Source organism: Spermophilus citellus, assembly GCF_964194105.1.
Source record: "Spermophilus citellus genome assembly, chromosome: 8".
In the NCBI taxonomy this organism is placed as follows: domain Eukaryota; kingdom Metazoa; phylum Chordata; class Mammalia; order Rodentia; family Sciuridae; genus Spermophilus; species Spermophilus citellus.
Window position 1 is genome coordinate 58,121,137 of NC_138189.1, and position 22,073 is coordinate 58,143,209.

At 37.1% G+C, this 22,073-nt stretch overlaps 1 protein-coding gene across 1 annotated transcript in view; it reads left to right on the plus strand.

The window, feature by feature from the left end:
* Window positions 1-10,636: 10,636 nt before the first annotated feature.
* The window catches only part of LOC308654681 (afamin-like), a gene marked incomplete at both ends in the record, with an annotated part of 28,503 nt that continues 17,066 nt past the window's right edge, over window positions 10,637-22,073 (plus strand). Inside the window, 4 exons of the mRNA XM_081304359.1 lie at window positions 10,637-10,724; window positions 12,741-12,789; window positions 20,131-20,263; window positions 20,968-21,179. Coding sequence (XP_081160485.1) covers window positions 10,637-10,724; window positions 12,741-12,789; window positions 20,131-20,263; window positions 20,968-21,179 — 482 coding nt within the window. The remainder of the gene's footprint in view (window positions 10,725-12,740; window positions 12,790-20,130; window positions 20,264-20,967; window positions 21,180-22,073) is intronic.

Consider the following 22,073-nt stretch of genomic DNA (forward strand, 5'->3'; position numbering starts at 1 on the left):
AGCTAAGAAAGAAAATGAAATACTACCTTATAGGACAACTTGAGGGACATGGTTTATATTCATAGTATTGTCATTCAAGTGTTCAGATCATATTTGATACTCAGCTTTATTTATTTATCTGGTTTTAAACTTCCATGGACACTATTACACAGAAGTGATTAGGGAAGCAATGGCTTCATTTTGTCTTAGTTCCAGAATTTATGATATTTTTCCCCACAGATTTTAGTTTTGTTCATGATTATTCAAGAAGACATCCTGAGCTTGCTGTTCCAATAACTCTAAGAGTTGCTAAAGGATACCAGGAGCTATTTGAGAAGTGTATCCAGTCTGAAATCCCTCATGAATGCCTGGATAAAGGGGTAAGTAGATTGAGAATTTCAGGGAGAACCTGAAATAAATGAATTGACAGCATCCATTAAGAATTGCTGATGTGGTGGTATATACCTGTAATCCCAGCTACTGGGGAGGTTAAGGCAGGAGGATTGAAAGTTAGAGGCTAGGTGGGGCAACTGAGTAAGACCATGTCTGAAAATAAAATTTATAAAAGGCTGTGGATGCAGTTTAGTGGTAGAGTTACATGAGTCAGGCCCTGAGTTCAAATCCCAGCACTGAAAATACTCTTTGAAATATTCTAGTTATTGACTAGTAGTTAGATAGTTATATCAATGAACTAGTAATATAGACATTAAGTAGTTATTAACTAATAGTCAGCAAATAGTGCCTTACTTAAGAATAAAAATGTTAACCAAACATTCTTTGATACAAGAATAATGATAATATTCATTTCTGGACAGATCCAGAAAGGCAAGAGTTTTATACAGAAAGAAGTATAAATATTTGTCCAAAGATGTAGTTCTGCTATCAAACAATTTTGTGATTCATAAAGTTTTAAACTAAATCTCTCCAAGTCCATTTCCTTTCATTCTTAAATTTTATACTTTACCATGTTTAAAAAAACTTCTAAGATTGGTTTCACAATAGCATAAAATATTGGTCAATTTTATATAAAGTTATGTGTCCTCTCTACTTATGTGTCCAGGAAGAGAGAAAAATGTATGCAATAATGTTTGTATCTCCTGAGGGATATGGAATTGACAGCCCAACATGATAACCCCCAGGAGAGTCTGTGACCTGGGAGGAGAGGGGGAGGGAGAAGGCAAAACATTGATCCTTCTCCAGTAAATCCTTTCCCAGTGATAGGACAATCCTTTTCCTGGGAATTCCTCCACAGGAAGGAGTTCATATCAATCCTAAAATGGCAGTCCCTGGGAAGAGGACAAGTATTGATCCTTTCCAAAGTAAATTCTCTCCCAATGATAGTGAAACTAAACATTAATCCTGTCCCTGTGATAACACAGTGATCCCTGGAGGACAAAGCTAAGCACTGAACGCTGAGCTGAGCTCTGAACCCTCCATTGCCCTGTAAAAACAGTACCCAGTAAAAACGAATTCCAAATGTTTGCAACATTTGTCCACATCCTGTTGAAGTCTTCAAGGGCTAAGTCACCTCCCAATGTAACCTATATAAACTCATACGCTTCCTGTAACTGGGGGCCATTTTCTACCCAGAAAGTGAGCCCATCCAGTGCCTAACTCTGCTGTTGAGTGAAAGTGCTGTTCCATGAGGTTTGATCCCGTCTTTGTCATTTGTGTTCACATTTCCAGGAAGAAGAATTACAGAAATACATGCAGGAGAGCTAAGCATTGGCAAAGCAAAGCTGTAGCCTTTTCCAGAAATTGGAACAACATTACTTACGAAGTGGATATGTTTTTGTAAATAATATTTTCAGTAATTTAAAATTACTAACAAGTGAGGGAAATATAAATCTAAATTACTGAACCAAGGCTACTTTAATTTCAATTGCTATTTTGGATGGAAGTCAGTGTAATTTGATTAACACATTTCCCTTGAAAGAGGTTAGCCTTCCCTATTTTTCCATTTAGGGGAGGAATGGCCTGTGGAACTCCAAAGTTCCCCAAACTTTACAAATGTTTGCAATAAAGATATCCATTCTTCCATAATTTCTCACCGTTAAGAACACCAAAAAAAAATTAAAATAAAATAAGAAGAAAGAAAGAAAAAAAATCACAATTAAAATCAGTGGGGCACTGAGGTTGGGAATAGAAGTCAACTTTCTGCCCAGAATTTGCCTTTCCATGATGACATGTTGGGACAATGATAGTATAGAGTGATCTTGAGAGTTGACACATCCTCAAAGTCAGTCCAAATATGGAGTCTTCTGATGCCAGAAGAGGGTCTTTGAGAGGACTGAAGAATCCAGAAACTCATGAGGGACTCAGCAGGACTTGGTGAAAAATGCTTCTTTCAGTTTTCTCATTGCTTATGTGAAGAAAGTGCCTCAGTTGACCTCAGCTGAGTTGATGGCCCTCACCAGAAAAATGGCCACCATGACAGCCACGTGTTGCCAACTCAGCCAGGACAAGCAACTGGCTTGTGGTGAGGGAGCAGTGAGTGTTTTCTTTAGTTTTTATCTGGTTTCTGCTGCTTGACTTGAAGTGGCCTTCTAATTCCCATGTAGGGGAAATGGGAGAAACCAGCGTGGAGACAGCTTTAGCAAGCTCCTTCAGTGAGGTGCAGTTGGAGGCAGTGTGAGAACCCAGCTCCAAATGGTTGGCCTGTGGCTAGGACTCCAGTCCTTCTAGAAGGGCTGGTGGAAATGCAGCCAGGCTACAGCACAGTGTCTGGGCAAGCTTTCTGTACAGGAAAGATGGAATACTAACCTCATATTTCCTCCTTTTGCTCATCAAATGCTTACTTTAATGTTACAAAAGAAAGAAAAAGCTGTACCCTCAATAGACTAAAATTTGTCATGTGACTTGAGCCATTCTTAGTTTTTTGCTTTTTGTAGAATAATCTTATCATTATAATGATCCCAGGGACAATTTGTTCCTTTTGACAAGATATAAGGTATAGAACCGTGTAAGTAAGTCCCATGTTTGAAAAGTAAAATGACTTTCCAGTTTCTAACAGCAATAATCTTTACTTTCTAGTCACTCATGTCATACATGATTACAGACTGAATTTTTTTTCAATATCTACATCTCTTTTTTTAAAAAAAATATTTATTTTTGCATTACAATTGCAGACTGAATTTTTTAAAAGAAATTTTTTAGTTGTAAATGGATCTTTTTTTGTTTTATTTATATTTGCTGAGGATCGAACCCAGGGCCTCACACATGTCAGGCAAGTGTTCGACCACTGTGCCACAACTCCAGCCCCACAGACTGAGTTTTTTTTTTTTTTAAAGACAGCAGAAATCAAACAAGAAAATTAAATACTACTGGTTTCCTAACTTGACAATGGTTTCCTATTATGTTCAATATTATGTGAAATATATAAAAAGATTTTACCTACTAAAGGCAAATATTGTTTGAGTAGATTTGCCTGATACTTCAGAAAACATAGCTAAGTCATATAGAGAAATTCTGATCAATAAAAATGCATTCCACATATATCAATAAGTTAACAACTGGAATATAAAAACAATCAAAGAAAATGTTTTCACACTAAAGTACTTTTCCATTGTTGTAATTGGCATTGTTTTTTAAATATTAAATTTACATTTGTTAAATATAAAAAAAAAATATTTTTTCCATTAATGTCACAGTTGTGAACAAAGTTACATATCAGTTTTTCCTTCTTCTTCTTTTTGACCATGGGGAATTATTTGTTAATTAAAGTTAGGAGCAAAGGGAGAGTTTCCTGTGAATGTTACCTTAATCAATGATTAATTTCTTCACTGAGAAGCTGCAGGGATGTCAGGTGGTGTAATGATTCAGGAGTGGAGGTTCTGGGGCTGCTTTCCTACAAGCCCAGCCCATTTCATCACTTAGTATTTATGTCACACTGGAAAAGATATGTATGTCATAAGCTTCAGCTTTTTCAGCTGATATTTGAGAATAAAAATTGTACCATCTTCATAGGACAGCTCTCTGAAACTAGGTCATCTGAGTAACTCACACAGCATTAACCTGATGCACAGTATTCACATGAAGCATGTTAACACTTATTGTATGCTATTCCTAGGTATTTAAGAAACGTCTGTGAATGGAAAAGCAGGTTCCACATTAGGAAAGCCTTCATGGCACATGGATTTGGCCCTATTTCTTTTGTGTTAGCTGTACTTATTGATTGATAGATAGGAGACAGCTCAGTTTGCACTATTCTTATCTTAATAATGAAAAGGAATAAATAAACTCTATACAATTTATGGGACACCATCATGAGAAATAATTTCTAAATTATGGGAATTTCAAAGAAGAAACAAAATAGTAGAAATTTATTTAAAGAAAGAGTGGCTGGTTCAAATCCCAGTCTTTTGAGGACTCTCCATATTGCAATCCAAAGTGGTTGTACAAATTTGAAGTAATAACAACAATAATTAAGATGACATTCTCCTTCACATCCTCACAAGAAATTATTTTTATTTGTATTCTTGATTACTACCATTGTAACTTGAGTGAGACAAAAGCAATTCCACTCCTTGGTATTTATCCCAAAGAACTAAAATCAGCATACTATAGTGGCACAAGCATACCAATGTTTATAAAAGTACAATTCAAAATAGCCAAAGTATGGAAGCATCCTAGGTGCCCATCAAAAAAAAAAAAGGTATTAAAAAAAACCATAGTATATGTACACAATGCAGTTTTACTCAACCATAAATAAGAATGAAATCAAACTGGTGAACATCATGCTAAGTGAAATAAACCAGACCAAGACAGTCAAAAGTATTCTCTCATAGATGGAATCCAGAGGGAAAAAAGTAAAGGAATAGATAAGAGGATCTCACAGAAAAGAAGGGAAACCAATAGAGTAGAAGAAAGGGACAGATGGCCCGGAAAAGGAAGGACATATGAAAGTAATGGGGTGAAAATTTACCCAATTATGCAATGCTCATGTATGAATACTCCATACATATATTAGTGATATATGTTCACTGTATTAGTGAATATATATTTGCTAGGTAATATGACAATATAAAGGAGATTAGTAGAATAGAGCAAGGGAGTCAGAGAAAAAGAAGGTACTGGGGAATGAGACAGATCAATTTATGTCATGTTCATGTATAAAATATGGCATAATAAATCCCACAAGTACATATAATTACAATACACCAAAAAAAGCCAGAAAAAAGTACATGTTCTGATTCCATTTACATAAAAAAATTTGAGAATGTAAACTCTTTATGATGTCAGATCTCAGCAGTTGCTTGAGAAGGGAAAGAAGGGTGGGAAGAGTTTGGAGGGAGGGATTTTACAACGGGTCCTAGGGAAACATTTGGAGGTGAAGGATATGCTTGCCATGTTGATTATTTCATGGGTGCTGCAATATGTCAAAATTTGTCAAAATGTATTACAATATGCACTTTAAACGTGTGCATTTTATTCCACATCAATGGTACTTCAATAAAAATACTTTATAAGGTTCATTAAAAAATTATGTTGCATAGTTTTGACTGAATATTTGTTGCTTCTTTTCTTACGCACTGAACATTCTGATTCATAAAACAATAACCTAATTCCTTATTTTAATTATTCTGCATGATATATAAAATAGTTTGAAAGTAATAATATAAGTAATATACTTAATATAATATTATTTGAAGTTTGAGATTAATTTTCAGAGGACTGATGTCAGTGTGATGGCAGAGTAACATATTTAGCCTTCTTCTCCACAAAGACCAGTAATTTGTCATCTATCATGAACAAATTAACTCTGGATAATCTAGGATCCACATGAGGAGCCACAATAATACAATGAAAGAAAAAAATAGGAAAAGGAGTTGTATAGGTCGGTTTGAGGTGGCTAAAGAATAAGGCACCAGGCAACCCACCAATCAGGCCTCAACAGAACCACCTGTCAATCAGCGGTGTCTCCTGACCAATCCTGGATCTCAGCTAGCTCCCCCAACCAACCCTAGTAGGACAAGGGACTCTAAAAACCTCCCTTTCCTGTCCCAAGCCCTCCTTTTCCTACCCCAAGCCCAATAAAAATTCCAGTCTGGCTGGGCCAATACAAGGTTTCCCAGACTTGCTCTGTTGGACTGGAGGGTCTCGCCCAGGAGCGAATCTCAGTACAGCCTCCTTCATCAGCTTTTTAATCTGTCTCCTTGGTCACCCGGTGCCTGACCTTACAGGAGTGACTTCAGCAAGATAGTAGAATTGGAAGTGCCAGAAACACATTAGAAAGGTAAGAAGAAGGTCTCTCATTGACCACATTGCCCTTCCAAAGTTGTCATGGTGCCACACAGAGAGGATTCTCCTAGGTCCATGGATACAAGAGTGGGAAAAGATAAATGGAAGTGTACATCTAGATTACCCAGCACTGTGGGATTTTTCTCAGGAGCCAGTACTATCTTGATTCATGGGGCACAATAAGGATCAAACATGGCTAGATTGTTTGGAGTCAGGTAGAAACAAAGAAAGTGGGCAAGGTTCACAGTGTGCAGCATGCAGACATTGGTAGTAGTTCTCTGTTTCTGAGACAGTGGTCCACTTTATGCTCTGAATATAATAATTGCAGCTCTGCCGCTGCTACTTATGTTTAAAAATAGACATGTTTCTTTCTTTTCCTGTCTCCCTGCTTCTCCCTAATCTCTCCCCCTCCCTAATCTCAGGGAAACAGGGTTACTTTTCTTCCCCATCCTAGGCATAGTCTGTCCTTGAGTACATGCCCACCACAGGAACGAAGAAGTCCAGACTTTGTGGATAGTACCTGAAGATGTCAGAAATGAGTATCTCCTAAATTAACAAGTGAACTATAACTCCAGACACAGAACACAGGGAATGTAGCCTTTACCTCTTTAAAAGCCCCCTGTTCCTCCTGATGGGCAGAATCACAGGCTTTGGGACAGGAATCCCTTGTGTTTCTCCTTTGCTAGCAAAGCAATAAATCTTCTTTTTCTTTTTTTTAATCAAAACTGTGTTCTCGTTGTTGGATTGGCAACGGGGACAAGGATCTAGCTTTTGGCAATATTTCTTCCACCAGGGTGATCTGTGCTGATTGCTCATAGAAAAACACTGAGGAGTTCAACCTGGCTTGAGTCTTTAGACAGCCATCCCTCCCAGACTCAGAACCAGGCTGAGTTCTGAAGGCTATATGCATTTCTGCAGACCACAGTGGCTGTCCACACTCAGTCTGGGAGTCCAAACATATATTCATTCCAGCCTCACCCAAACCCACTCACCCCAAAGCTATTCCTAGGCACAGAGACAAGCCTCAACCATACATCCCCATTGAGCATAATTTCTGTTCCTGTTTGTCCCAAGCAACAGCTGTAAATTGGAGCCCAGACTGCGACCCTGCCCAAATGCGGAATACAAACAGCAATACCACCTGACTAATAAATACATCTTGCATCCCTGCCTGATGAGAGGCTATTAAGAACACGTAGAAAGTTGGGAGGAGGTGGTTGCTTTTTCAAATACACAGACAAAAATCAATGGACACAAGGATTATGAAGAATCAGGGAAGGTTGGCTGCAGTAGCACATGCCTATAATTCCAGCAGCTCAGGAGGCTGAGGCAGGAGAATGGCAAGTTCAAAGCCAGCTTCAGCAACAGTGAGAATAGGTCTATAAATATTAAATAAAAAATAGGGCTGGGGATGTGGCTCAGTGGTTGAGTGCCCTTGAATTCAATCCCGAGTATCCCTCCCATGCACCAAAAAGAATTTTAAAAATCAGGGAATTATGACATCACCAAAAGAAATTAATAAGGCTCTAGTAAAGAGTACCAGAATATATGGCAATTCATGAAATTATTGACAAGGAATTCAGAATTAACATCTTTTAAAAGTTCAGTGAGCTACAATAAAATGTGTACAGAAAATTAAAGTTTGGGAAACAATAAGGTAATAAGTCAAGAAGTTTGACATAGAAGCATAAACAATAAAAAAGATATCTTAGGTGAAGAGTACAACAGAATTGAAAAATTCAATAGAAATTGTTATTAGCAGACTTGATCAAGCAGAAAAAGAATCAGCAAGCTCATGTCCAGGACATTTGAAATTATCAGCTAGAGAAAAAAGAAGAGGAATTTTAAAAGTCTGTAAAAATTATTGGACACCATCAGAAGAACTACATTTGCATAATTTTAAGAAGTATGAGAGATAAAATGGGCCACGAAGTATATTTAAAGAAGTAATGGCTGAAAACTTTCTAAATCTGGGGAAATATGGACAACCTTCAGGAACAGGATGCTCAGAGGTCTCCAGTCAAATTCAACAAATTGAGGAGTTCACATTATAATCAAACTGTGGTAGATCAAAGAAAAAATATTGTGGTAGTATTAAGAGAAATAAAGCATATTACATAAAAAAGAGCCTCAATACAGCAAAAATTTTATAGACTGTGAGATAAGGGGATAATACAAAGTGCTGACAGAAAAAACTACCAATCAAAATCATTTAGAAAAGCTGTTCTTCAGACATGAGGTAGAAATAAAAACTAATCCAGCAAACAAAAATTGAGGAAGTTGTTCAGCATTAGACCAGCCTTACAGAAAATGTTAAAATTCTTCAAGCTGAAAGAAAAAAAAATGCTAATTTGTATCAAGAAAACATACAAAAAATACATAAATTCCTGGTAAAATGAATGCATGGTCATATTTTAAGTAATCCTCATGATAATCACAAAGCAGAAACTTTCAGTAGGTACACAAAAGACAAAAAAAAAAAAAGAATTAAAAGCCCATTATTACAGAAAACCACCAAACCACAGAAGAAGATAGCAAGAGGGGAAGAAAGAAAGAAAGTATGTGTAAAATACTAGAAAAAAATCTAACAAAATTGTAATAGTAAATCCTTATCTTTCAATAATTATCTTGGATGTAAGTAGATTAAATTCTTTCATCTAAAAATATAGACTGACTGAATGGACTTTTAAAAAAGACTCAACTCTATGCTGTCTACATGAGATTCACCTCACTTCTAAGAACACACATAGTCTGAAAGTGAAGGGATGAAAAAGAGATATTCTGTGCAAGTGGAAACCAAAACATAGCAGAGGTAGCTATACTTATATCAGGCAAATGAGAGTTTAAGTCAAAACCTGAAAAGTAAACAAATAATGCAATTATTAATGATAATGGGGAAATTCATCAAGAAGACATACTATTTATAAATGTATATGCATCCCCAATTGTAACACCTAACGATATAGAAAACATTAATAGATATAAAGTGAGAGATAAATTTCAATGTTTAATAATAGGGACTTCAATTTTCCACGTTCAGCAAAATTACACTTTAGATCTAATAGACATATACACAACATTCCATTCAAGAGCAACATAATGAAAATTTTTATCAAAAGTCTTCATAGCTGAAATCTACCAAACATTTAAAGAACTAATGTCAATCATTCTCAAACTCTTCACAAAAACTCAAAGAAGAGGGAACACTTCCAAAGTTATTTTATGAAACTTCTATTACCCTGACACCAAAGCCTGACAAGGACATTACAAGAAAAGAAAATTGTAGTCCAATAGTTCTGATGACCAACAGTGCAAAAAATTCTTTAAAAAATCCTCAGCAAAATTTTTTTTTAAGAGAGAGTGAGAGAGGAGAGAGAGTGAGAGAGAGAGAGAGAATTTTTAATATTTATTTTTTAGTTCTCGGCGGACACAACATCTTTGTTGGTATGTGGTGCTGAGGATCGAACCCGGGCCGCACGCATGCCAGGCGAGCGCGCTACCGCTTGAGCCACATCCCCAGCCCGAGCAAATTCAATTGAACAGCACATTAATAGAATAATTCACTACAATCAAATGGGTTTATCCTTGGGGTGAAAAAATGATCAAACATAAGCAAATCAATAACTATGATATACCACATATGGAATAATGGACAAAACCTATATGGTCATCTCAATGAAAAAAAAATGACAAAATTCAACCTTCATTCATGATGAAAACTTTCAGTAAATTAGGTACAGAAAGGAATGTCCCTCAACATAATAAAGGCTATGTATCAAAAGCCAGAGCTAAGAGCCCATATTAAAAAGTATTTCCATATATAGAATCATGTCTTTGGAATAGATTTCTGGAATCTGGGTGATTGGTACAAATGACATGGGTATTTTTAAGACTATCACGTCTCATTATAAGCTTATTTTCCAAAAGCTTTGAATATATGAGTACTTATTTTGCTATATATTTCCAGAATTAGATATTTTCATAGTTTTCTTTGTTCTAATTCTATGAGATATACAAAATTTAATATTTTAAAGTTTAACTTTCTTTGATTAACAGTGGAACTTAATGTTACAGTCGTTTTTATTTTGGTGAATTTTCTATTCTAGTTCTTTCTCCTTTAATATTTTCAGTATTTCAAGTTTTTTTTTTCCCTTTAATTGTCTAATTGATTAAGTATGTGCATACTTAGCTTGTGGACCCTTTTTCTAACATGATGGATTTTTCCAGGAAAATACAGAGGCATTTTTCCCTAGTTAATAGTTAGCAAGAAATTCTGCTGTGTGACTAAAAATCAAATATTCAGTATTTCATAAATAGATTAGATAGGTTACTTTTTAACTAATTGTGTGAAAGAATAATATAAAATGGCTTTCTCAGCCACAAGACTTTCTTTTGTGAAGGTGATTTCTTTAGTAAAATGAAGCAATTAAAATTTTCAGGTTTTATTTTTTTCTTATTGTTCTTGACTGAATCCCTAAGCCTGCTTACAGAGACTCAGGATGTAGGTAAGAAATGTACTAAATATCAGTAAGGAATGACAAAATTAGGGTAGTTACTCCTATGTAACATTTAAAAAAAATTTCTTTACTTGTTTTGTTCTTCCCTCTCCCTAGTTTATATTTATGAATCAGTTATCTCAAAGCTACCTTCTTCAAAATTTGTATTTTGTTGACTATATGACACAATCTATAGGCATAGACAGTTTTCACACTCTGGCAACCTATGGCAAGATTGATGATGTTGCTTATAGATACAATTTGAATTTCAAAATATTAATATTTCTTGCAAATGTATAGAGTTAATGGTAAAATTAGAAGAACAGATATGAGTTAAGATTTTGGGGGAAAGTTTTGTGTCACCTAACACATCTCCTAAGAGATGGTGAACAACTTTAGAGAATGTAAGACCTTGCTCCCTCTTCAACTCTACATTTTGTACTTTTGCCCCTAACCTGCTCTAGGAAGTGCAACCTGGAGGAAAGGGCAACTGTTCTATTTCTTATGGCCAAAGAGGGAAAACTTCATTTGAGGAGGGTCTTGTAAACCATCTGTCCTGGAGGTTGCATCTTTTTGTAACTTGCCCTAACATTACCTAAGTGTCCCAGTGGTCTTCAAATTGTGAATTATGTTTTATCCAAATTGACAACTTCTAAAGAGCCTGCTAGTGAGACTAGTCACAGGGCTTGATGAAAATGATCATTTTTCAGTTCTCTCTCTCCTTTCGCCTTGTAAGAACCTGTTTCAAAATCTTGTGGATTTTTGTGTAATATCTTTCCTGTCTCTGTTTTCCATTCCATTTCCATTTCTCCTACCCAAATAAAGGTCCTGCTGATTTCTCACTAGGACAATTGCAAAAATCTCCTAATGGCCTTCTTCTTCTGTCCATACATGTGACCAGTGGTTCTTATCCGTTTCTTTTTGCTAGGCACTGTGGAAGTCCCTGTACATAAGATTTATCATTACCTGATTGGTATTTCTTAGTGGATACCAATGATCATATTACTATCTTGTGTAAACATATTTAATGGCTTCCAATTGAGGGCCCAACTACTCAATTTTACATGCAAAAATCCCATAATCTGAATCCAGGCCCTTTCCATCTTATAGAGGTCCTATTACCAAATCAAAATGATTTGGTTTTCCTCAAATATATCTTAAGATTCAACATCTTTGTGTTTTAATCACATCACTTTCTCCATATTGAAAGACAGGGTTCCTTATTTTCATGTTAGTTGATTCTTTTGCATTTTTTCATTCTCAACCCATATGCCACTCCTATAAATCCTTTTCTGGTTCCTCACCCAGGGATCACAAAGCATCCTGTGAAATATATAACCAGATTGTAAATAGGATAATGGTCATAGGCACATGCTTATTCCACTATGAGGGGACTTAAGAACCCCACATCCAGGGGACTTATCCTTCTTGGTCATTGTTGATGGCTTCATAGTGTCCAGCTTGATAAAACATAAGGACTCCATAAACATAGTTTATGTGTAAAAAATAAATGTCTTCTGGTACACGTATTACCAATGGGAGAGAATCTGTGATTTTAGGTGAGTCTGGAGATCACTTAAATATCTATGTCTGACTAGTACTATAAACTATGCTGACCATCAACATGTTGAGGCCTCTCTTATGAACTCCTTTTCTGGAATTATATCACTTAATAGTTAATCTTCACATCACTTCTCTAGTCATAAATGACAGACATTTGGCATGGATATGGTGTTAGTATTTAACATTTGTTTTGGGAGCGCCATCAATGGAAAATCTGAATTCCTATCAGTTTGAGATTAATTCAATCAGTTCAATTTAGTAAATGTTTCCTGAGCACATAATCAGCTGGGATTAAGATCTCCTATTTGGCTCATTCGACTCTTATCTTTTTCTTTAAATGTCAAGGAAATTTCTATCATAATGTTTTGTACTTTGTATGCTGAAGTGTCATATAATAGGTATTGACTAGGAAAATATTAAAATACCAGAATATTTAATAACCTAAATATCTTTACTTTTCAGACAGCTTTGGTATTACCCAGAAGTTTATAGAAGAGAACACTGGATCTGTGTGAGTTGTGCTAGATTCTTCCTGATGATTATAGTTTTATAATCTTATCTGATTCATTCCAGAAAAGTTAATGCTTCTCAAAGATAATATATTCAAGCTGAAACCATATAAAAAAGTAAATACAAGAATAATTATAAAATTCAGGCCAGGCAATTAAATTATTAGGGAAATTAAAATTTATAGCCTATGTACTTTGCCGCAGTCTAGCTGGGCACAGAATCATGAGCCACTCAAGCAGGAACAAAACTTTATTTTTGAAAAAGCTGCCAATACTCCGTATGCGCCTGGCAAGCAAAACCGCTCCACCCACGCGCCGTGTCTACCGGAACCGGGGCCCCGGACCTCCCCCAGAATTCCCTCCTACTATCCTTCCCCAACCAATGGGAACTCTCCAGGAGTCCCGTAACATGAGTCCTGTAGCAGGCCAAGGTGAACAGCAGGAGTCCAATTTCCATATGAATGTAAATCTTAACATAATCATATAATCTCAATGGCTAGCTGGCATCACCTTACAACCAAAAAGTGCCATGCATCATATTATTTGGTTGTGGCTCCTAGCATCTGCCCCCTTCTGTTTAATTAAGCAACAGGCAATGTGGCTAGGGACCGTGCCTGTTAGGTATGTCCAATTCAACATATGGTTCTTACCCGTCATCGGAAAACTGACCTCTAGGCGTCAGCCTCCTGTCTTAGGTTGATACCACCGCAACTGAATCATACCCGTCACTGACTACCGGTCCAGTATATAGCCATACCTGTGGATAGGCCTATGCACCAGTGGGGGGGGGGTGAGGTTCTTTGCCTCACCTCAGTTGGCCCCCCAAATTAGACCATCACTAGTAGAAGGGAGGAGGATACAGAAATGCCACGACATCAAGTCAATAGACGGCACTTTAGGAAAAATTGCATCACTGGTGACACATCAGCAAAGATACTCCAGCACTGCCATAGTTCGCTGTATCAACAAATAGAGCACAATGCATACAAGTGATACATAGTCCAGGCAAGTTTTGTAAGCAGTTCAAAGTGGAGGAATCTATCAATATGTCCATTTCCTCCCAAAATAAATCGACTCAGTGATTGAGCATTACTTGTTGAGTTATTATTCATTGATGCATCAGTTTATACAGTTTGTTGTGATAATTATTGAAGAAGTTGTAGTTTGGTTTCATCTTTGTCTTCACTGGCACTGGGATGAAAATAGGGATTGACAATGATGTTAAGAAAAGAAAAAAATGTAACATTTCAACAGGTATTAAGAAAACAATCTTTAGAACAATTTACATTATCCTGAACAGAAATATTAAATATAATGAAAAGGAAAGGTGAAAGTAAACAAACAGATCTGTTAACCTGCTTATTTGTACACATATTAAAACAGTCTTCAACAGCTGTTTACCCAAATTAAATTAAACCATTAAAATCACGTGAATAATAAAAAAAAAAAAATTTGGGATCCATATTTTTATGAGCGCTCCTCATATATGATATATGGACATACGCACATACAGACATACAACATAAAACAGAAATGTGCACACGTAACATACAACATATAAGACAATAGTAAAGGCCTTGTAGAATTACCTAGGTGAAATCTCCATTGCAATGTTTAAAAACTCCATAGTCAAAAATTAAAACTGATCAGAAAAACATTAATTTATGTCTGTATGAGTTCAAAAATAAAATGGAACTTTATGATGTGGGAAAAAGCAATAATAAAATAGATATTGAAAAAAGCAACCTGGTTGATCACTGTCGCAGATGTAAGAATAGCCAAGCTGGAGCTCTGGATATCAGCTGTTATGGATTTGAGTCAAATCATCTTCTTTTTCTGTAGAAATTGTTTTGGTTAATCTCTCTGGAATCCAAATCGGCTGCTGTTCCTCCTGTGGAAAAACACAGACAGAGCCCCGACTCCAGACTATCACTGGGTCCGGACCTTTCCATTGTCCTGTTAGAATATCTTTCCAAAGTACCTTAGGCTTATGTACATTTTTTGGATACAAATGTCTTTCCACAGCACTAAGTCCCAATGAATCCAAATTTAAAAAGTTTAGAGTAAAAAGGGTTATTTTAAGTTTATCTTTGGGGGATATATACCCCTTTCCAATTCCCTCCTTTTGTTTTAATAAGTACATTTTAATAGTTTGATGAGCTCTTTCAACTATGCCTTGACCTTATGGATTGTATGGAATTCCTGTTATGTGAGTAATGCCAAATGATGAGCAAAATTGTTTAAAAGAGGTAGAAGTATAACCAGGACCATTGTCCGTTTTTAACTGTTTTAGAATGCCCACAGTGGCAAAATTTTGTAAGCAATGAGCTATAACATCTTTAGTTTTTTCTCTGGCATGAAGGGAGCCCATCAAAAATCCGGAAGAAGTATCAACTGTAACATGTAAATACTTTAATTTTCCAAATTCTGGCAAGTGTGTGACGTCCATCTGCCAAATATGGTTAGGTATCAGTCCTCTAGGATTGACTCCAGGATTAACTTGTGGTAAAAATGTCACACAATTTTGACATTGTTTTATTATATGTCTGGCTTGTTCTTTAGTTATTTTAAAATGCTTTTCTAAAGTATTAGCATTGACATGGAACCTTTTATGAAAATTTATAGCTTTTTTTATTGTGGAGAAAATATGTATGTCATGTGTAGATTTATCTGCTAGTTCATTGCCCATACTAAGGGCTCCAGGTAATCCTGTATGTGCCCTGATATGACCTATAAAGAATGGATCTTTTTGGTCCCAGATTAGACTTTGTATAGCAGAAAACAAAGAGAAAACAGTAGAAGAAGGTGAAATCCTACCAGCATCTTCAAGGGATACTATAGCATTAACTACATACTGACTATCAGAAAATAAATTAAATACAGAATCTTTAAACATCATAAAAGCTTGTAATACTGCATTAAGCTCTACCTTTTGAGCTGATTGTTTGGGTACTAAAAATGTAAAAGTTTGATCAGGAGTAAATACTGCTGCTGTACCATTGTTTGACCCATCAGTGAATATATTTGGAGCATTTATGATAGGGGTTTTTCTTGTCATTTTTGGAAAAACTACAGGATGCTTAGACCAAAAAGACAACAAAGGATTAGATGGTAAGTGATTATCAAATGAAACACTAGTTTTACACATGATTATTGCCCAAGTATTTAACTCATTAGCTAACTCATCAATTTGATCCATAGTATATGGAGTAATAATTTTATTGGGAGAAATCCCAAACACTCCCTTTGCTGCTTTTATTCCTTTGAGTATTAATTGTCCTACAGCCTCAGGATATCTAGTAAGAATAGTGTTAGGAGAATTAGATAAATGTATCCACAATAATGGACCTTCTTGCCAAAATACTCCTGTAGGAATATTTTTTGTTGGTAGTAAATAAATAATAAAGGCAAACTTATATCAATTCTATCCAAATGCATATTTTCCATATATGTCTCAATGATTTTTAATGCTTTTCTTGCTTCAGGCGTTAACCTGCGGGGTGAATTTGGATCTGATGGACCTTTTAGAATATCAAATAAAAGTCCCAACTCTCCTGTTGGTATGCCTAGATAAGGCCTTATCCAATTTATGTCTCCCAATAACTTTTGAAAGTCATTAAGTGATTTGAGTTGATCTACTCGTATTTGAATTTTTGGTGGACAGACCATGGTTGAGGATAATAGAACTCCTAAATAATTAATTGGAAGATTTAATTGTACTTTATCTATTGCTATCTCTAGATTATAATTTTTCAATAAGTTTGTAAGTGTGGCATAACATTCTAGCAATGTGTTTTTATCTTTATGTGCCAATAACACATCATCCATATAGTGAAATATTTGTAGTTCAGGATTTTGATTTCTAAGTGGCTGGATTGCTTTATTAACATAAATTTGACACATAGTTGGGCTGTTAGCCATCCCTTGAGGGAGTACTTTCCATTCATATCTCTGATCAGGACCTTCATGATTTAGTGCACGGATAGTAAATGCAAAATGTGGACTATCCTCGGGATGAATTGGAATTGAAAAGAAACAATCTTTTAATATCTATAGCTAAAACATGCCAGGTTTTTGGTAAAGCAGACAATTGGGGAATCCCTGATTGAGCAGGTCCCATAATAACCATCTCATTATTAATGGCTCTTAAATCTTGTAATAATCTCCATTTACCAGATTTCTTTTTAATGACAAAAATGGGAGTATTATGGGTGGATACGGAAGGTTGTATATGTCCTTCCGCTAATTGTTGTCTGACCAAGTCATGGGCTACTTGTATCTTTTCTTTAGTCAGGGGCCACTGAGGAACCCACACTGGTCTTTCTGATTTCCAAGTAATTTTGATTGTCTCAGTGGCCCTTTCTGAAAACCCAAACCATGTCTACTTATTTCTTGATCTATTTGAATTGGTGCTGTCATACCTTGTTCTTGTTCTCTTAATCTTTTTTCTTTCCTAAAGCCTTGTCTAGCCCTAGTAGTGGGCGCGTTAGGATTGATGTTATTTGTTAATATCAATCCTAATTGATCTAGGACATCTCGTCCCCATAAATTTACAGGAAGATGATCCAATACATAGGGCTGTATAGTTCCTTCACATCCTTCAGGATCCCTCCAATCTAATACCATAGCACTTCTATGGGGATTTGTTACCACTCCTAGGCCTCGAAGCGTTTGAGTGGCTTGTTGTAATGGCCAATGTTTTGGCCATTCTTGATGAGATATGATGCTGAGGTCAGCACCTGTGTCCAGCAGCCCATTAAAGTCATGTCCTTGAATATTTAATTTTAGCATTGGGCGAGAATCTAAATTTAAAGACAGCATAGCCCAATCTACACCTGTGGAGCCTAATCCTTTGGAACCTCTTTCTACATTACAACTGGAAAATTTATCATGCAGGCTGGGTATTATTAATAACTGTGCTATTCTATCTCCTGGTGAAATTACTGATATACCTCTTGGAGAACTAGCTATAATTTTTATTTCACCCTCATAATCAGGATCAATTACCCCAGGACTTATCATAAGTCCATTTAGTGTAGAAGAACTGCGTCCCAATAATAAGCCTACTGTTCCCTGGGGAAGAGGTCCTTTTACTCCTGTGAGAATGATTTGAACTCCCATCTCTGGAGTTAGTACTGCTCTGGCAGAGGCGCAGATGTCCAACCCTGCGCTCCCTCTAGTTTGTCTGATGAGGGATTTAATGGATAATGCGTCCTGGGCACTACCTTGATGGTGCTGCTGGGTTCCTCCATTGCCCCGTATATTTGTGGTTTTGGGCCCCGGGGCATTGGGCCCTCTAGTCCGTTTTTTGGCAATGGAGCCTGATACCTTTCTCCACGATATCATGGGTAAACACTTGGTCCTTGTCCGTTTTTTGATAACGGAATACCCTCTATGGTGGTTTGAGAACGGCATTCATTAGCCCAATGTTTCCCTCTATGGCATCGTGGGCAAATATCTGGTATTCTATTCCTTTGATACCTAGTTTTGTTAAACCCTCCTCTTATGGGGCAACTCCTTTTAAAATGTCCTGTTTGATTACAATTATAGCATGTTTTTAGCCTGGCATCTAAAGCCTGTTGTACTGCTGCTAAGACTTGCCCTTGTTCATTAATGTCTCTACATAATTTAATATATGTGTTTAAATCTTCATGTCTCCATGGTCTAATGACCTCTCTGCAGCAACAATTTGCTTGGTCATAAGCCAGTTGTTTTATAAATGGCATTGCCTGTTCTGTATTTCCAAATATTCTAGAGGCTGTCTGAATAGCCTATCTACAAATTCAGCGTAAGGTTCATTAGTTCCTTGTATTACCTTAGATAATTGACCTTGTAAATCTCCATGCCCCTGTAAAGTTTTCCATGCCCTAACTGCATCTACAGCAATTTGTGCGTATACGCCAGGATCATATTCAATTTGTTGTCTTTGACCCTCATAAGGTCCCTTTCCTAATAACATATCTAGATTTCTTTTAGGGTAACCAGCTTCTGCATTTCGCCTAGCTGTCTCCATGCAAAATTCCTCATTGGCAACCTTCCATAACAAATAGTGTCCTCCATTTAGCACAGATTGACACATGTTAGCCCAATCTGCTGGTGTCATGTCCAAGTTGGTAACAGATTTGACCATACTTATGGTAAAGGGTGCTTGAGGACCGTAGGTTGTTACAGCCTCCTTTAATTGCTTTACTGTTTTGAAATCTAAAGCACGGTGAATTTGTTGCCCTCCTGCCTGCTCAAGTACAGGGCATGCTAATCTTTGGGGTCCTGCCTCAGAATTCCGTCCATCAACTATGGGAGTTGCGGGCCGCTCAGCTGTAGATGGAGCTGTTGGTTGAATTACGCCCTCTGGTGATAGAACGGAGTTAGTAGCAGCCTCCTGTTGTAATTCTCCACCTGATGGCTGTTTTTCCTCTAAGCTTTCTTTCTTTAAATTTTCCTCTGTTTGACTAGCTTGAGAGACCTTCTCTTTTGCTTGACCTAGCGTTTTTTCTACCATAGTTTGGACCTCTAACAATTTACTTAACAGTTTTTCGGTTTGTTTTTTACTAGATTCTAATCTAGTATAAAGGTAACGCAACCCAATAAGATAGGATAAAACAAAGCCGAAGCAGAATGAAACAAAAATGGAGCAGAGAATGGTTGTATCAATTTTCTCTTTCTCAGGGCCGAATAACTTCAAACCTTGAGCCAACCATTTTTCCCAGTTCGCCTGAGAAAATTCTAGGGCTAGGGAGCTTGAAATAAAAACAAAATAAATCAAAATAAGAACACATTGTTTTTTGAAATGGTCACCCATTCTGTCGCCTTCCCTCTGGGGCGAGCAATTTTACTCACCTCTAAGCTTCAGGCGTTCCCCGTCCGGGCCACCAATTGCCGCAGTGTAGCTGGGCACAGAATCATGAGCCACTCAAGCAGGAACAAAACTTTATTTTTGAAAAAGCCGCCAATACTCCGTACGCACCTGGCAAGCAAAACCGCTCCACCCACGCGCCGCGTCTACCAGAACCGGGGCCCTGGACCTCCCCCGGAATTCCCTCCTACTATCCTTCCCCAACCAATGGGAACTCTCCAGGAGTCCCGTAACATGAGTCCCATAGCAGGCCAAGGTGAACAGCAGGAGTTCAATTTCCATATGAATGTAAATCTTAACATAATCATATCATCTCAATGGCTAGCTGGCGTCACCTTACAACCAAAAAGTGCCATGCATCATATTATTTGGTTGTGGCTCCTAGCAGTACTTAATCTCATGAAGCTACTGAAGAAGTGAACATTTCTCTGAGTTTTTGTTAGTGGGAATTCTGCAGATGATCATTGATTCTCCACGTGGACTGTTGCAGCACCATCATTGCCTTCGCTCAGTATGTTCAAGAAGCAACCTTTGATGAAATGGAAATTCTGGTGAAAGACATCACAGAATACAGGGATAAATGTTTGGCTCACAAGACACTTCCAGAGTGTGCAGAAATAGCTGTAAGTCAATCCCTTGCAATTCTTATATACATAAGATTATTTGCCAACACTGAGAAAGTATCTGGATTGAAACATGAGAAGAAACATGCCCTGTGTGCATAATTTTTATTTCACCTAGTTTCAGTATTTAGGAAAAGTAATGTTCATCGGATGAGATGCACTTCGTTTTGCTATATAAAGGAGAACTTGGTTATGCACTTGCAGTATGTAGGCACATGGCTTATATATGCAGTGTGCCACATGTATACAGGCAGCAGAGGAGCATGAACATGCATGTGGAAGTGCAGAGGTATTCTTAACTGCTTCTCTCAATATAAACTTGCAGCCTCACCCCCATTTGGGGCCTCCTCCAGAGTTACCATCTGCATCTCTAGAAACTACTGAACACCATTTCCAAGTCCTTTGCTGATACACTGACTTTGTTACCTTTGGAGACCAGGAGAAAGGCCATGATACCAGGGAAACATAGGTAGCAAAGAAAGAGTAACAGTTAAGGGGGCTTGTGGTGGGATAAAGACAGCTTCCCAACTCACGGGATGGTTGTCAAGGGTGTGGGTAAAGATGCTCTGCTGGAAATAGTGGGGAAATTGCAATCCTTTCCCCATAAGATAGCACCGATCATTTGTTCTGTCCATTGTTTCTTTTCAGAAGATAGAACAGCTTTACCATGACTAAAAATTGTCCTCTTGTTCTCTGTTGTCCAGATTAATGTGTTACAGGGAAAGATATGTGTTATAGAGGGATTGCCTCAGAAGTATAATTTTTCACACTGCTGCAGTAAAATGGGCTTTGAAAGAAGACTCTGTTTCTTGTATAACAAGAAAGCTGATGTAGGATTTCTCCCTCCTTTCCCTACTCTGGATCCTGAAGAGAAATGCCAGGCTTATAAAAATAACAGAGAATCTTTTCTAAATCGGTAAGTTTAATTTTGGTAGATAAATGTTTTAATCAAAGCATTATTCTTAGGCTATATCCAATATTCACTCAAAATAACATGACTGGGTTTGTTGATTGATTGATTGATTCTACCAATGTGTACTGTGTGGCAGGTTCTCTATCTATCAATATAAAAATGTGAGCCTACCTTTAAGTCCTTTACATTAGTACTGTGTATCTTCTGATGAGAAAAACCCTAGAACAGAGGTATGTGCTATCAAACTGCTAGGAAACCAGTGAGGAAATGAAATATTTTCCCCAAGGTGAAGTTTCAGCTTTTACCTTGGGAAGACATTAAATTATTGGATGTTTAGCTAAAACCTGTTTTAATAGTTCAGTAATTGCAGAGGCACAGGTTTTTCTGGAAAGCTAGTGTGCTTTGAAACCTGTCATAAGTTTATTTGAACATAAGCAAAAATTATCCTTGAATCTCAGATGAGGTGAGTGTAAGTAGCTGTTCTTTGATAAGTAAGGGAAATCTGTTACCTGCCAGGCATCAAGGGGAGGGAAGGCGATTATTCATAGATGAGTGTGTAGGATTTGAACTGCAATTATCAACCTTGATTTGGTGTTAGGTATATCAGGGATAAGGACTGGATAATGTTGGACTCTTACTGGGGACTGGATAATGATACCTGGGATAAAATTTTGCTAAAATGGAAATCTTTCTTTTAAGTTCATTTTTTTAGAACTTGCTTTTCTTGTCCTCTTCTTTCCCTTTCATCTTCTCTCCCTTCCCTTCTGTGATCTACCATTCCTTTTCCTTCTCCCCTTCTTTCCTTCCCCTTGCCTCTCTTTTCTTTCTTCCACTGACTTCTTCCTTCCTTCTTTTTTTCCTTCCACCCTCCCTCCTTTCCTTCCTTAGTGCTGGGGA